General features: G+C 43.1%; 1 protein-coding gene across 2 annotated transcripts in view; it reads right to left on the bottom strand.

Annotated features, from left to right (window-relative positions):
- Nucleotides 1–3,858: 3,858 nt before the first annotated feature.
- Nucleotides 3,859–17,352, bottom strand: part of LOC122927345 (mucin-17-like) — a 35,039-nt gene continuing 21,545 nt past the window's right edge. For both annotated transcript variants that reach the window (XM_044279100.1, XM_044279101.1), the window contains exons 3-5: nucleotides 12,667–12,745; nucleotides 10,813–10,859; nucleotides 3,859–8,708 (exon numbers count right to left, since the gene is read on the bottom strand). In XM_044279100.1, coding sequence (XP_044135035.1) covers nucleotides 3,889–8,708; nucleotides 10,813–10,859; nucleotides 12,667–12,745 — 4,946 coding nt within the window. In that variant the 3' untranslated portion in view covers nucleotides 3,859–3,888. The remainder of the gene's footprint in view (nucleotides 8,709–10,812; nucleotides 10,860–12,666; nucleotides 12,746–17,352) is intronic.

The raw sequence follows: 17,352 nt of genomic DNA, 5'->3' as shown, positions 1-17,352 counted from the left end.
CTATTAACATCACCACATCAGTCTCCACCTCAATAAGGAGCTGTCCCTCCGGCCGTTGGAGCCCAGCACCGCCCCACTGCTAATTTAGTCACTGCTTATCGCCGACGTAATGTGGTTGTTGCGCCCGAAATCTTGTGCATGCGCCGTGGATACTCGTGTCAGCGCGGTGTCCTGGCATTGGCCCCACAGAATGAAGTGCGCATGGGCCAGCTTCGCTCGACCTGGAAATGCACAAGATTTTGAGCGCAACAAACACATTGCGTCGGCGATGAGCAGTGAATAAATTAGCAGTGGGGTGGTGCTGGGCCCCGACGGCCGGAGGGACACCCCCTTGGGCTCCTTATTGAGGTAATTAGCATATTAATAAAAGTGATTTTATAGACAAATTACAAGCACAGGGCAGTAATACTAGTATATTTTAATATAAATCGTGGAGACGGATTTGGTGATGTTAATAGTTCAGTAAGTGAAATCCAGGTGACGGTGTCCCTTTAAGCTTACATAGATGCGTGTAACCAAATGTCACAGAAGCCTGTGAGAGCAGACCACACCTCATCTGAAAAGCATTGATTAGTCAGTGAATTGTGCAGTGTGATGCCAACGATGGAAGCGTGAGGATGATGAGTTATGGGGATTGTGTAAGGAATAATAGGTAAAGAGAGTGGGAGAAAGATATTAGATGTTAAAGTTGCAAGATGGTGCAGGTAGCATGCAAGTACGAATCAGCCAAGTGATCAAGGTCAGTTCCAGCGTCAGAATAGGTATAACATGCTAAAAAAACTTAATATAGTCATTCATAACTCTTGAAAGTAGAGGGAATTACTGTGCATGTGTACAAGACATTCTGAAAGTGGTGGTGACCTTGATTATGAGGCCGTATCTTTGGGTAAGATGGTAGAGCCCCGAGCAATGTGGCAGATATGGGAAAGAGGTGATGACTGGGACAGCAATAACATGGGGAGACATGCAAGAAGATAATGGCACAAATCAATGCAGAAAAGCAAACAATGGACCTCATTTACAATGCGACACACAGGCTGGGGCAAGGGGCATTGGGTCACCTCTAGCCATCACGTTAAAGAGATGTTCCTACAGTCCTGCTCAGGTCAATGGAGCAAAATGGTGGTGTCCACTAGAGATATTTGCCGCTGATTCTAGTTGGTTCCTTTTTACTTGGGTGTCTCACAAGTAGGCAGCAATGCCATGGACCCGAAAACACTTAAAAAATATGATGTCCTAAGACAAACCATAAGATCCAAGGTTGGTGTGGCTGAGACGGATGGTATCCATAATTCTCAGGCTACTGGTGAAACTGTCTTTAAGTTATTGGGACTGCCTTCAATTACATACGTAGTAGCATATTTGTCTGCAGGATAAGGGTCCATTCACTCGGCCGGCACCCCCCACAGAACTGTCTATTCTTGTCTGCAATTTTTTTGCGGAGCCGAAGCCCGGAAGTTCGGGGCCGCGCTCCGGAAATGCGGATGCAGAGAGCACATAGTGTGCTCTCCGCATCCATTGCTGCCCCATTGAGAATTAATTGGGTCCGCACCCGTTCCCGATATTGCGGAACGGATGCGGACGTGTGATTGGACCCTAATCATGTTTTTTCTAAGTATCCTCTGGAGCCTAAAAGAATATATTACTGGCCTGTATCAAAGTGTGACGATTTGACATGTCATGCCAGTGCTGCCACATTTTAGCATGTAGGACACAGTGAGCATCTGCAGATTCATCAAGACTTGCTTAAAGGGGCTTTTCCACAAAAAAATATTCTACATTTTCCAAACCAGAACCTGGATCTGAATACTTTTATAATTGCAGTGTGCTAGTCAATAGAATTTATCTGTATGGCGCCACCTGCTGTGTGCTCTTTTCCTTATTTCTTGTCCACCTCAATGAAGTGGTCGCATGCACTCAGTTTAAATCTTCAACTGTCACCAGCCTGAGCTGTGATGGAGGGAGAGCTGTAGCAGAAAGGTTATGCCTCCTGAGCTGCCAACCTGAACAGAATCTAGCAGCACAATTGGAGCAATGGGGAGATCTCTGGGTCCATGTGGGGTGCAGGACTGGTTCTAGTTTTGTAAGAAACAGATTTTCATGTACCATATGATGTCTAATTTTTATTTTTTACATTAAAGGGAACCAGTCACCAGGATTTTGTGTATAGAGCTGAGGACATGGGTTGCTAGATGGCCGCTAGCACATCCGCAATACCCAGTCCCCATAGCTCTGTGTGCTTTTATTGTGTAAAAAAAAAACGATTTGATACATATGCAAATTAACCTGAGATGAGTCCTGTACGTGAGATGAGATGAGTCACGGACAGGACTCATCTTAGGTTAATTTGCATATGTACCAAATCGTTTTTTTTACATAAAAAAAAGCACACAGAGCTTTGGGGACTGGGCATTGCGGATGTGCTAGCGGTGATCTAGCAACCCATGTCCTCAGCTCTATACCCAAAATCCCGGTGACAGGTTCCATTTAACCACGACATAGCACCTTTAAAGAGTACCTGTCAACAGGATCAACTTTATCAAACGAGACATAATCCCTGATGGGGTTGATCCTGCTGATTAAAATGATACCTGTCTTGTGAAAATTAGTTGTGTTGTTTGAGCGGGGAGAAAAAAAGATGTATCCTTTGTGCAAATGAGGGCTTTAGTACAGCAAAGACGTGGCCTTTGGAAGGCTGAAGTGCACCAAGGAGCTAGGACCCACCACTCTGTGCATTGAAGCCCTCATCTACATTAAAAAAAAAATTTTTTTTTAGGAACACCGCAATGGATTTTTATAAGACAGGTATCATTTTAATCAGCAAGATCAACTGTCCCAGACAGAATGCCTACTTTAATAGGGTTCATCCTGCTCTTTAAATTCCAACTTTACAAACTTTCTGGGGGTTCTCAGAACTTTTTTTTTTTTTAAAGGATTGTCTGGCGGTGTAAATGTATTGATCGTTTGTGCGTACACAAAAATCATTGATTGCCAGCGGCAGATTGTGATGTGTAAACACGATCTGCTGCCAACAAACAACAAGTCAGTTTGGGGACGAGCGATGGCATTAGCGATCTCTCCTCCCCATACTGTGGAGGAGATCGCTGCATGTAAATGCACCAGTCTTCTCCACTAGCGATCAGCAGATTGTCGGGAAGGAACGCTTCCCTCCCGACAATCTGCTGCTCTGTCGGCCCAGGTGAAGGGACCTCTACTGTCAGTAATTCACATGAAAAATACTGCAATTGACCTCCCAGCGGTCTGAAATGGCAACTGCACAAAAAATGGAGACTGCGTACATTTGTAAATGAGGTTCAGTTTGGTACAAGGAAGTAATGTCAAGTAAGCATTCATTCTCGGCTCCGTGGGTGACAAGCTACAGTATTGCTATGCACAAGTATATGAATAAAGCAGACCAGTAACACATACACATCACATGATCTAGTAATGCACAAGTCACAACTATTGCACAGCACACAAACTACTCACAAATGACACAAGTTGAAGAATGACCTTAACTAATTACGTTGAATAAAGAACACATATGACACATGCTTAAATAAAAACAGGGGTCACCAGTTGTACAAAATAAATCCATGTTTATTATAAGATTTGTAAAAAAAAAAAAAAAAACACGGATCTAATGGAGAAGGCAAAACATACTGGGGTAGGGAAGGGGTGTGAGAAAATGTCGAAGAAAAAGGTGATAGATGAAGTGATGTGTCTAATGATGTGTATTGTTCAGTGTTACATCACCGGATGGTCACACCCCTGTGTCAATGTCTCAGCATGGTATGGTCCATTATCTCCTGCACTAACTAGTGGGTGGCTCTAAATTACTCCCTGTTTTTCAGAAAATTATGGTGTCTTACTCCAAGCACTACACAGTCAGTCATCATTACCTCTTTGGGCTCCTCTTTCTTTTGGTGTCTCCTCATAATCATGTTCTCTTGATTCGCTAGAAGTCGTCACTTCCTTTTTCCGTACAATTTGTTCATTATCTGCAGACTCAAAGATACCACACGGAGAAGTACTTTGAGACTGCCCCTCAATGTCTACAATCTGCAGTGGAGGCGGTACCCTCTTGTTGTTTGAAGCTGGTGTACCAGCTGGAGTTTCTGTTCCTTCTTCTTGTCCCATATGAATACCCAAATCTGGGTCAGGTGTGAGTGTAGTTTGTGGGGATGTAGCAGCATCATCTGAGTGGGACTCCACCCCAGAACTAGAATCTTCATAGGTTCTCAGCTCTTCGGGAGTACTTGTCTCGCTACTACTTTTTGCTGCCAGTTGGGGATCACTCAAGGTACTGCAGACTGAAGCCCTTTCCATCTGCTCTTCCTCTGCCTTTTGTTCATCCTGCACCTCAGCCTCTTGATTTAGACTTGCAGGCCTCAGTGGTCTCTCTTCAGGCTCTTCCTTAAAATCTGATAACTCATCCATCTTTACTAGCACCCATGATTCCCTTTCCGTGTCCTGTGGGTGATCGGAGGGATGTTCATTCTGCAATGGATGTAAATCACTTGTTTTGCTAACCTCAACATTCTGCTGTGTTGGCAGCACTGAGATAGTATTTGAGGCTGGAGAGAACGTATGTTCTGGAGATGAAGTCTCAGTATGTGAAATGCTGGTAGATTCATCTGAAAAGCTTACTTCTGTGGCAGGTTTTGCCTCAACAGGTTTAGTTTGTTCTAGAATTTCTATAGGATTGTATTGCTCGAGAACATCAGTACTCTTGTCTAATGGTTCCAAAGATTCTTCATCTGTAAATAAAATTGGTTCTTCTGAAACACAGACTACTTCTGTGGTTGAGGGCTTGATTTCTTCTATATCCTTGCCTATGAATTGGTTTGTGGAAAGGTTCCTAACATGCTCTGTTGTATCCATAGTTACATAGAAATCTGAATCTATTGATTTTTCTAGATCTGAAACTAATGGCTTATTCACGTGTTGTTCAACCAAGGTCTCAGATGCATAGTCCTCTGATGTCAACGGCTTAGCTGGTTCCAATTTTCCCAAATTTTCTTGGTAATTTGGTAAAGCTGATTCAATACTGTAGATATCCACTGTCTCTGAGGAAAATGCATCCAAATCTCTTGATGTTGAAAACATAACTGTGTCCAATGATTTTTCTGGAGATGTGATAAGATACTCACGATAATCCATTAATTCATGTATTGATGGTTTTGTAGCCTCTTCATCATAATCTGCACATTTGACCTGTTCTAATGAAGATTTTATTGGTTTCTCTGGGTAGTCAACTGCTTCCACAGAAATAGTTTTAAACTCATCTCTGGATGCTAATGGTTCCTCTGGGAGCAGTACAGATTCCTGGACAGACTGATCTACTTTTATTGGATTACTTATATCCTCGACCTCCACATATGCTGAGTCTAGCTGTTTTTCAGCTGCAATTCTATGCTTTGCTGGTCCGTGGTCAGGCTCATGCATCATTATTAATGGTTCTTCAAACAGCTTTGACCCAACTGGAATATTCTCATGAAAGTCCTCTGGATGTATGTTTGCAGCTTTGTTTGTTTGCTCCACATTCTCTGATGATTCTGCGGTGGAAGAACCAAGCATTTTTGCTTCATACTGTAATGTTTCTATTATTGAATTACCCTCCTCTATTACATGTCCTTGCTGTTCCATTAATAGGACTTCTTCTCCTTTCTTTTCTAAAGAAGCATCGCCTTCTTCTTCTATAAGTTCATCTTGCACGTCTTTAGTGTTTTCTAATGGCACATTTTGACTTAGGTCTTGCAATTGTACTGGTGATTGTGACCCTTCTAATGTTGTTGCTTCTTTCAGTGAAGTTATAGATTCTTTGGTTTGTGTTAGTGGGTCAATTGAACAAAGTAAGTTTTCTGCCAAAGGATCCAGGGGTTCTAATGAAGACTGTAGCAATACCAGTGATGATGTATGTTCTCCACCCACATTTCTGTCTGCTTCCCCTGAAGAACATGGTGGTTCTTTTGACAACATTCGGTCCACCTGAGAAGATTTGACTTCTTCAACTGCAGGCTGTTGTAATTCTTCTGACATTGGATGTTCTTGTGAAGACTGGTTTGCGTCAACTAAAGAGTGGAAAAATTCAACTGACAAGGGTTCTTTCTCTGAGAGCTTGACTTCTTTAACTGAAGTCTGTAAGGGTTCTACCAATAACATTGGTTCTTCTTCTGAAGATCTGATGTCTCCAACGGAAACCTGCAGTGCTTCCATTAAAAATATTTTGTCTTCTTGTGGAGATTGGAGTACTTCACCTAGAGACTGTAGTGGTTCCACTGATGACAAGGGTACCTTCTCTAAAAGTTTGACTTCTTGAATTGAATATTGTAAGGGTTCTACTGATAACACTGCGTCCTCTTGGTAAGAACTGCCTTCGGCAGCTGAAGACTGTAATGTTTCAGCTCCTTCTTCTAAAGATCTAGCTTTCCCAACTGAAGACTGTAATAAATCCAATGATGAAGTAATTCCTTCCTCTGAATGTTTAACTACTTCATATGAAGATTGTAGTATTTCATTCAAATGTATTTTTTTCTCCAAAGATGTTTTTGACTCTGTGTTTATTATAGTCTCTCCAAAGTGTTTCACTGAAGTGTTGATTTCTTCCTTTGAACATATGAATGGATCCATTGAAATGGCTCCTATCTCTGTTGGCTTGGCTATGTCCATTTTGTCCTCTGTTTCTGTCATATCTAGATGTTGTGAGGATGATATTCTTTCCTGTAATGTTTGTTTTTCATCCTTTAAAAGCTCCAGTTCTTCTGAAGGTGTTAATTCCTCAGTCGAAGATGTAAGTAGTTCTAATGGGTTCTCTGGATCTAAAGGAGATACTTCTAGTTGATCTAAAGTATTTGGCGAATTTTTATATTCTTCCTCCAACAGTGCACTTTTATGTTCTACAGGTTCTAGCTCATCTTCTGACAATACAGCTTCTTCTTCTAAAGGTGTGACTTGCTCTAAAGAAGATGTCACTACATCTTCTAATGGTTCAACACCATCTGCTGTAAATGTGTCTTCATCTAAGGGTTTTATTGGCATTCTCTCTGATTGATTTGAATGGGTTCCTCTATCCATATAAACAATGTGTTCCTCATCTAAATATCTAGTTTCTTCTATTACAGGTTCTACTGTCTCATTTGAGGGTTTAATGGGAGATGCAGTATCATCATCATCTAATGTTTTGATTGAAATATGAACCCCATCACTTATGTTATTAACTGGTTGTTCTGAAGATGTTGTGTCTTCTTTCAGCTCTTTTGTACTTTCTACTTCCAAAGCTTTGTCTGGCCCTGCAGATGGTATGGCTAGCTCAAGAGGAGACCTGAGTTCGTTTGGTAAATCTTCGATAGGAACATTTTGTTGGGTCTCAAAAGGTTTGCTTGCCTCCATGGTACAATATGTTTCTTCTAGAGGAGACATTAAAGTTTCTGCTAAATGTTCACTGGGGACATTTGGTTGCTCCTGAACATGTTCTGCTGATACAATTGAAGATTCAGAGCTTGGTTCATCTTCAACTGAAGGACTAAACTCTTCCTCTAAAGGTGTAACTTGTTTTGTGGGAGATTTTACTCCTTGGTCCAATGATACTAAGATCTGAGTCTCTTCATCCTGTGAATTTGTTTCTACTGAAATTTCCTCAGCCGGTGATATCGATTCATTTGTTTCCAAAGGCAGCGCAGACTCTTTTAATAGACCTCCACCAATCTTTGCATTGTCTAACATGGCATTTTCTGTATCATTATTGACAGTTATAACTACTACTTCCTCTGCTACAATCACTGGTTCTTGAGGCTTCTCCAATACAGCTATGTTATCATTTTTGTCTATGTCTACATTCTCCACTTCAGAATTAATGATTTGTTGAGACTCAGATGTGAGAATTGGACTGACTTGATTCACTACTGGTGTGGCTTCAGCACACTCCTTTACTGATTTATGAGCCAGGACAGATGACTTTACTGATTTGATTGCTGTAGGTAAATTGTTTACCTGTTTAGCGGATACAGACGTCGCTTTTGTTGTGGTTGATAATCGCTTGCCTACTTTACCCTGGTTAGAAGAAGACACAGTGTTCCCTGGTGGTTTTGCAGGCGTAGCATTGCGTAGCTTAGGTGGAACAGATGGTGTATTCACTGGTTTAACAGGCGATGTTGGAGTTTTTGTTACTGGTTTGATTGAAGCTGGTGTAGGCCTAGGAGCCTTAACCAATGGTGATGTTGTTCTAATGGGTTTCGCTGCTGTTGAAGTTATGACACTTGATCTAGTAGCTGCCACTGGGCTTTTGGCTGCCTTTGTTGATAATGATGTGTTATTAACAGGCTTTTCTGGTGGAGGCACAATCTGTTTTGGCTTATGAGACAGAGAGTTTGCTTTCAAAGTTTTAGATGGGCTCGATGCTGTGGCTAGTGGCTTGGATGGCACAGATGTACTACTTTCTGGTCGAAGGCACACTGTCTTATCTTTTGGCACTGATCCATGTTCTGGAGGTTTGCCCACTTCCCTTTTAACAGTTGCGTTCTGTTTTGAAGGTGTAGTGTTCCCTCGTTCCTGTCCAGATTTAGGTTTATCAAGCTGGGGTCCCTCAGCATTTTTCTTGGCTGCTTCTTTTTTTATGACTAATGGAGATGCCGTCTGTTGAGCGCCTTTCTCTCCATTCTGAGGGCGAGTTGTTTGCTTGGCTGATGGTTTCATTGCAGATGCTGGATCTATAAAGAAATCAATTACATTTTTATCTGACTTGCAAGGAAATGTTTGGGGCTAGGTGACTTATGAATTTTCTGTGTCAATGTTAACTCTGAATTACATTTTAATTAATAAAAAACAGTAAGAGACAACTTGCATAGAATTTTCTAAAATAATAGTTGGTTAAAGTGGCTGTATATATGTCTAATTAGCGCTCAGACCGGAAAGGCACTGAGGCTTCTCTAGTCAGTATAGTACCTGACACAGAGACATCTGTGTGTGTCTGGTACAGCAGGTCAGTCCATTTATGTGAATGGGAAGAATTTTCAGCACCAAAAACAGCGATGTGGATGAGTTTTAGTACGGCAGTGACTCCAGCAAGCACTACTGCCCCTCGATTCCGCATATCGTAGGGTGAGACCTGCTGTTATCACACAATAAGGGCTTTTGCACAATGGCGTACCTGCCATGGAGGCAGATCACACAACTGCTATGGAGACCGAGAGAAAAGGGGACCAGCCAGGGGCGCAGTTATAGGAGAAGCGGCTGCTATGGGGCCCGAACTCAGAAGGGGTCCGCCAGGGAGGAGGACTGAAAGAGTTTATTGTCAGGGTTCCCCCCAACAGTATTATACAATGACATATACAGTGACATAACATACTGTATATATGCACGTGTAGAAAACGGACAGAACGCTGTCTGAGAGAGTGACCAGGACTTGCCACAGGAGGAGTTTGCATGGAAAGAGGCAGTTGTATAGAAGTTGCTGGCTGTGGGGCCCAGTCATTTCTAGTTACTCCACTGAGCCCAATGCTGAACTGCTTTTCCTGTTTCAGACATGGATTCACAGCCTGTTTTGGCGGTAACCACTGGGGGAAACTCAAAGAAATTATTTTCAGCTTCCATTCATATCAATGGTTACTGTATACATTTCTTATGCACTGAGCTCCTACTTCCCTAATCTGTGACTGGAAGTAGGAGATTTAGTTATATATTTATGACAGTTGTTTGGTCAAATAAAGTGGGTAAGGGCGACTTTTTTATTGCAATTTTTATTTAAAGGGAACCTGTCACCGGGATTTGATGTATAGAGCTGAGGACATGGGTTGCTATATGGCCACTAGCACATCCGCAATACCCAGTCCACATAGCTCTGTGTGCTTTTATTGTGGAAAAAAAAACGATTTGATCCATATGCAAATTACCCTGAGATGTGTCCTGTACGTGAGATGAGTCCAGCATGAAGGGGCCCAGCACCGCCCTGCATCCTCAGAATCTCCTCCTTGCTCCCCGACGTCAGACAGCTAGAACGCCGTAATCCTGCGATGCGCGAGCTAGTGCATGCGCTGTTCCTTCCCTGAGGCTGATGCCAGCACAGGGAAGGAACACTATGAGGACCATGCGCTAGCTCGCGCATCGCGAGATTACGGCGCTCTGGCTTTCTGACGTCGGGGAGCAAGGAGGAGATTCTGAGGATGCGGGGCGGTGCTGGGCTCCTTCACGCTGGACTTATCTCACGTACAGGACACATCTCGGTAATTTGCATATGAATCAAATCACTTTTTTCCCCACAATAAAAGCACACAGAGCTATGGGGACTAGATATTGCGGATGTGCTAGCGGCCATCTAGCAACCTATGTCCTGAGCTCTATACATCAAATCCCGGTGACAGGTTCCCTTTAACTATTTCTTCCACTTTATAAAAAAAAAAGTAGATTTGTCAGGAATCTAAGCAGTTGTGTTTTGTGTTGGTTGATGCACATATACTGGGAAACTGTTGACAGGGGGGGGGTTTGTAGGAAGTTTTGCTCTGGGGCCCTATGAGATCTGTGCATGCCCCTGCATGTACGGAATATATACCTCTCGCCAATTCAGGCGCTTTCTGTAAGCAGAAATAGTACCAGCCCAAATCCTGCTTCTGAAGAAGCACGGTAACTGTGAGACTGTAGCAAGCTTTGAGATGTGGTTCTGGGGTGTAGAATCCAGATGTACAGAGATGATTGATTACACCCCATTCTCGGCCCATTTGAATCAATAGGAAAAAGGACTATATGTGCCAATTTTCCAAATTGACACCTTTGACATTGGACGATTAGGCAGAACCTCTGCCGTTTATACCCACTTACCTCTATGTGTGACTGTTTTGGATTTGATGGGTGAAGCAGCTACAGTCCTGTAACACAGAAAACACATATATAATACTGTGTGTGTGTATATATATATATATATATATATATATATATATAGTGGTATGTGCTCATCAAGTATATACATAGCTAAAATGTTCATATAAGGTTCATTGTAGTGATGTCATCTATGTAATTCCAAAAATGATATGTAGATACCAACGATATCATTTGTATCACGTATAGGGTATATTTGGAGAGTAGAGGTCACTTTTGTCATATGGACTTTTTTAATACTGTAGAATATCATCAGTAAACCGTAATGGCGGCTCTAAGGATCATGTCGTGATAACCAGACGGTGAAACTTGCAATATTAGGAATAATATACTAAAAACAGAATACCAAGATGCCATCTCTCCGCTATGTTATGCAAGTTGCATGACCTGTTCTAAAATACTATGGGGGTCATTTATTAAAACCAGCGTTTTAGACGCCCATCATAATAACCCCTGCGCTGGCGGTGGATCCGCTGAAGTTATGAAGAGGCACAGGTGTCTACATAACTTTGGCGCATCTACTGCTAGTCTAAATGTAAGACCGCTCCATTGCTGGCTTAAATTTTGACAATTTTCTACCCCTAAAACAGGCGTAGAAAATAGAGATGGGCCTACCGATCTATCCCCTTCTCCGCCTGTGTGATGCCCTTTTTTTTGTGATAATATCCTGTCTTGCGCTGCAATAAAGTTGTGAGAAATCTGTTTGTCAGGCAACTGGCTGTGGCAGGAGCCCTCCCCCACTGTTCCATCTGTGGTAACGGGGCAGGCAGACCCCCAGCCATCTGCCAACTGAAAATGCAAGTAATCAAGAAGATACAAATTCTCCTAAATTCCTTGTGGGATTTCTAGAAGACTGCTTGTTGTATGAGCAGAGAAATCTGCAGGATGACGAAACTGTGGGCAAGGTTGCATCATCAATGTCTAGGTTTACTGTTCAGGTAAAGGGGTTGTTATTCAAATATTCTCCATCAGAAAATGACACTAATCTATAAGAGAGCGTCAAGAAACTCTGGAGGACCTAGCACATCTGTGTGTTACATGGACAGCCTGCTGATTTTAAAGGGCATCTGTCAGCAGTTTTGTACCTATGAAACTGGCTGACCTGTTACATGTGCGCTTGGCAGCTGAAGGCATCTGTGTTGGTGCCCGAAATACTGAGAAAAATGATGTTTTAATATATGCAAATGAGTCTCTAGGAGCAACGGGGGCGTTGCCATTACACCTAGAGGCTCTGCTCACTCTTCAACTACCACACCGCTGCACTTTGATGGACAGGGCCAGATATGATGACGCTTTTACTGCCTGGCCCTGTCATTCAAAAGGGAGAAGGCACAGCAGTTGCAGAGAGAGCAGAGCCTCTGTGTATAAAGGTAACATCTCCGTTGCTTCTAGAGGCTCATTTGCCTATTATAAAACATTTTTCTCAGCAGCGCAAGCACATATGAACATGGGACCAACACAGATGCCTTCAGCTGCCAAGTGCACATGTAGCAGGTCAGCCAGTGTCATAGGTACAAAACTGCTGACAGATGCTCCTTAATAAAAGCTGTGAAATACTTTTTCTCCCCTGTGGTGGCGCTGCAGGAAAATGGACCACTTGCTGCAGAGATCCTCAGCTGATTACTGGGGTCCCAGGAGTGGCATACCCTGTGCAATGTTTATTGCCAGGGAACAAAATGAGATTATCCAACGTGGAGGACCAATCCCACCCCAAAGGACACTGTTACAACCAGCTAGACACGGCATCCCAGAGCATAAGACGTAGACCGCCGACCATCAATTCAGGGAGGATCTTACCTGACGGCGTTGCTCTTTGCAGCATTTGCTTCCTTTACTGCTGTAGTCGCCTTAGTCAGTGTCGGCTTAGACACAGGTCCTGTTCAAGACACAATGATAAGTGTTACAGAACGATTCAGATAAAAAACAGCGACCAATTATAAGAATGAAACCCCCGCTGAGGATCAGGACAGGGACTGTTGCTTTTAGAAATGAAAGAAGGAGGCTCTGGATAAAAGGGGGTTTATTACAGGAATTTGATCATACTGAGGAGGCTGTCCCGTTCTGGGAAATTCATGCAAATATGGCTAGATTCACACCACAGTTTTGCATCCTGTTGAAAGGTGCTGTTTATTTTCTGTTGGGTAAATTTACCATAAAAACAGGATGCAACAGGGCACCGATAGAGCGGATATTGTGTACCACAGAAGTCAGTGGCAACAGGGTAGTCATCCTGTTTTTTTGGGGGGACCTTTTTTCTAGTTCTTTCAACAGGATGCAAAATGTGGTGTGCCCAGGGGGCCACCAGAGGCCTCCTCAAGGATGGTGGCCCAGTACATAATGATCTGATTCACTTGGCCAACGGATGCAAGTTCCCTCCTGAACTCAACTGTATTACTGTCCTCAGGACGGTGATAGAGCTGAATACTGTGGTTAAGGAGACAGTATATTGTGCAGCACTGTGGTACCTAGTTCTGCTGGGGCAGTATATTGTGCTGCACTGTGGTACCTAGTTCTGCTGTGGCAGTATATTGTGCTGCACTGTGGTATCTGGTTCTGCTGTGGCGGTATATTGTGCTGCACTGTGGTATCTGGTTCTGCTGGGGCGGTATATTGTGCTGCACTGTGGTATCTGGTTTTGCTGGGGCGGTATATTGTGCTGCACTGTGGTATCTGGTTCTGCTGGGGCGGTATATTGTGCTGCACTGTGGTATCTGGTTTTGCTGGGGCGGTATATTGTGCTGCACTGTGGTATCTGGTTCTGCTGGGGCGGTATATTGTGCTGCACTGTGGTATCTGGTTCTGCTGTGGCGGTATATTGTGCTGCACTGTGGTATCTGGTTTTGCTGGGACGGTATATTGTGCTGCACTGTGGTATCTGGTTCTGCTGTGGCGGTATATTGTGCTGCACTGTGGTATCTGGTTCTGCTGTGGCGGTATATTGTGCTGCACTGTGGTATCTGGTTTTGCTGGGGCGGTATATTGTGCTGCACTGTGGTATCTGGTTTTGCTGGGACGGTATATTGTGCTGCACTGTGGTATCTGGTTCTGCTGTGGCGGTATATTGTGCTGCACTGTGGTATCTGGTTCTGCTGGGGCGGTATATTGTGCTGCACTGTGGTATCTGGTTTTGCTGGGGCGGTATATTGTGCTGCACTGTGGTATCTGGTTCTGCTGTGGCGGTATATTGTGCTGCACTGTGGTATCTGGTTTTGCTGGGGCGGTATATTGTGCTGCACTGTGGTAGATGCTGCAGTCAATGGTTTTTAATCTAGTGCAACCATGGTGGATGTGAGCGCACCCTAAGGAAAAACCACAGTAAGTCCATACCAAACAATCTTTGCAGTTGTCGGATTGGTCTGAGGATACAGTCCCATTAATGAATAAACCTCTAATGGCAGCACTTTTAGATGCAAAACCACATTGCCATTAACCCCTTCCCTTCATCTGCCATACATATACAGCAGATATCGAGTGTGTAAAGATGGTGCCCACGCAGGATCTAAATGGACACACTGCAGGCACCCACCAGCAGTGTCTGTTATCAGAGACAACTCCGATCGTGGACATTTAGTTCCTTTGATGCCATGTACCATGGCATCTGAGGGGGTCATTTACTGGGAGCAGACTGCTTCTGGTGGCTAAACTGCCCTCTGCAACGAGGAATCGTTTGATTGCTATGGTAGCTTGGGGACTTTTGAAGACTTCCAGGTCTTTTTAGCCCTGCCATTACAGTCTATGGTAATAGCATGTTAAAGTACCCTTTTCCATAAATTGCATAAAAAATAAGCAATGAAAATAATGATAAGGGGTATGGCTGTGTTTGAAGATGCCAGAACTTAAAAAATATGCAAGTAAAAAAAAGCCAAAGTGGCCAAACTGAATTTTTTTTTCACTTTGCCTACTTTTAAATAAAAAATTATCAGAAGTCATACATACTCCAAAATGGTAGCAATAACAAAACAACAGAACAGCCCGCAAAAAAAAAAAGAGCCCTCACAGCTCTGTAGACAGAAATATAAAAAGTTATGGTGTCGGAATAGGAGGATGCAAAGGAAAACTTTTTTTCTGAGTTTTTAAATTTTTCTTTTACAGCATTAAAACACAAAACGTATATATATATTTAGTACCATTGTACTCGTTCTGACCTGCAGAATACAAGTAATGTGTTATTTTCACCACACAATAAATGCTGTAAAAACAAAACCCGTAAAACTATGACACCATCAGGTTTTTTTCCCCCAATTCCACCCCAATAATACCGGTAATTTATTTTCACAGCTTGCCATTCTATGGAAAATTAAATGGTGGCATTAGAAAGTACAATTTTTTATCACACAAAAAAAAAAAAAAAAAAAATTACCCCTCATTTGGCTAAATGGAAAATTAAAAAGTTTTGCTCTTTTAAGGTGAGGTTTAAAAAATGAAAACGAAAAAAAAACTAAATGGCTGTGTTGGGAAAGGGTTAACAATCAATTTTAAAATCGATCGGCGGCAGTCACAGGATGGACACTTTTTTATTAATTCATTATTTTAAGGTAAGTGGGTCAATAACGAGAGTAAATCTACGTTTCAAGCACTTCTCCACAATGCAGATCAATAATCTGTAATAGGAAGCCACGGAACGTGCGATGAGACGCGCGTGCTACATTAATAAGATGTTACAGAGGCCATGCATTATTCAGGGGGCGTAGATTTTCCGGAGTTGAATTGTCAGGGGTCCGGAGGATTAACCAAATATTACAAGGATTCTATGGAAATGAGGAGCAGTGAATTGTAATAAGATATTACAACCGTAATAAGGCTTCACAGGGACGGGAATAGCAGCCGCTGATGCAATTTTAACACCTTGTGACATTGACTCCTCCTGTGTCCCAAAGTTTTAGATTTTTATGATGCCAAGACTTCACGGCTACCCCATAACATGGGATAGAAATGACATTTTCAGTGCTGAACAGTACGTTTGTTTCTATGGTGCCGACACTATTAAACGCTAGGCTCGTGTCCGTGGGGCCATACAAGCTCTAAGTGGGATAGAGCCGCTATACAGCACCTGTACAATATCTCCGTAATATGGTGTCATATGTAGGCACCATATGGCTGAGATCAGAAGGATCCGGCATGTTGAAATTCAGCAATCGGATCCTTTTTTCCCTCCCATTTGCTGCTTTCAACACTTTGGACAGTCCCTACTTCTTAGGCCTCTTTCCCACTAGCGATACGGATTGGCTCAGGGTGCGTTCAGTGAAACTTGCACCATTTTGCAAGCAAGTTCAGTCAGTTTTGTCTGCTATTCCGTTCAGTAGTTCAGTTTTTTCTGCTCGAGTGCAATCCGTTTTTCACTGAAGCCCCATTCACTTCTATAGGGCCAGGGCTGCGTGAAAAACGCAGAATATAGAACATGCACACAACGCAGAGCTGATGCTCACATACACAGACCCATTGAAATGAATGGGTCAGGATTTAGTGCGGGTGCTATGCGTTCATGTCCCGCACCAGTGCTGAAAACTCGCTCGTGTGAAAGGGGCCTTAGGCTGGGTTCACATGCCGTTTCTGTCTTACGTTTAACATATAAAAAATGTACGTGTTAAATGTGTATCTCTGAAGGACGCCATGGAGCGGAGAAACCTGGCAGGAAGTTTTCATTTCCCTATAGCGCCACCACAGGGGAAATTAAGCATTGCATGCTGCCCATTCAAACCAGGTCCTCCAGAGTGAGAGACGCTCTTTGTAACCACTCTGACCAAAAGATGAGGACCCGTTAACTTCAACGGGTCCTCGGTGCACATTTTGTGGACAATTATAGAACATGTTCTAAAATTTATCTGTAATTTCCACATCTGTTCTTCAAAAAGATAGACACTGTCTGCAATTCACAATGGGTCCGCAAATCCATATGCATGATTTGTGGACCACATGGAGCCTTAGAGGGTTTTTCAGGGCTTTTAATATTGATGACCGATCCTCACGATAGGTCATCGATATCTGACACCCAGCACCCCCGCTTATCAGCTGTAGGAAGGGAAGGCAGGAGCGCGTGCCGTCTCTTGTCTCTCTTTCTGCTCACTGCTGCTATGTCTATGGCAAGCCCGAAGAGAGAAGGGAGACAGCACATGCCTTCTCTTCATAAAGCTGATCGGCGGGGGTGCTGATCCGTGGGGCAGCCACAGCGGAACGCGGACCCATTCACTTTAATGGGTCCGCGATCCGGCCATTCTGCAAAAAGATAGGACATGTTCTATCTATTTGCGGAACGGCAGTACATGACGAAACTCCCCGGTATTTCAGAGGACATAATACATGAGATTCTTCAGCTGCTTACTGTAATGAAATGTTACATCTGAATTAGGATCCAAAGGTTCCTGCTCATAGATATTTCAGGCGTAATAACATTTCATGACCGTGATGATATATAATGGGGTTATTACAAGGTTTAGGAGCTAGGTTCCTGTATTAGGCCATCATTCAGGAGCTGGCACAGTCTAA

The sequence above is a fragment of the Bufo gargarizans genome, chromosome 2 (assembly GCF_014858855.1).
Source record: "Bufo gargarizans isolate SCDJY-AF-19 chromosome 2, ASM1485885v1, whole genome shotgun sequence".
Lineage (NCBI taxonomy): Eukaryota > Metazoa > Chordata > Amphibia > Anura > Bufonidae > Bufo > Bufo gargarizans.
Note: the sequence above shows the minus strand (reverse complement) of the source record. Positions and strands in the feature narration are given on the sequence as shown.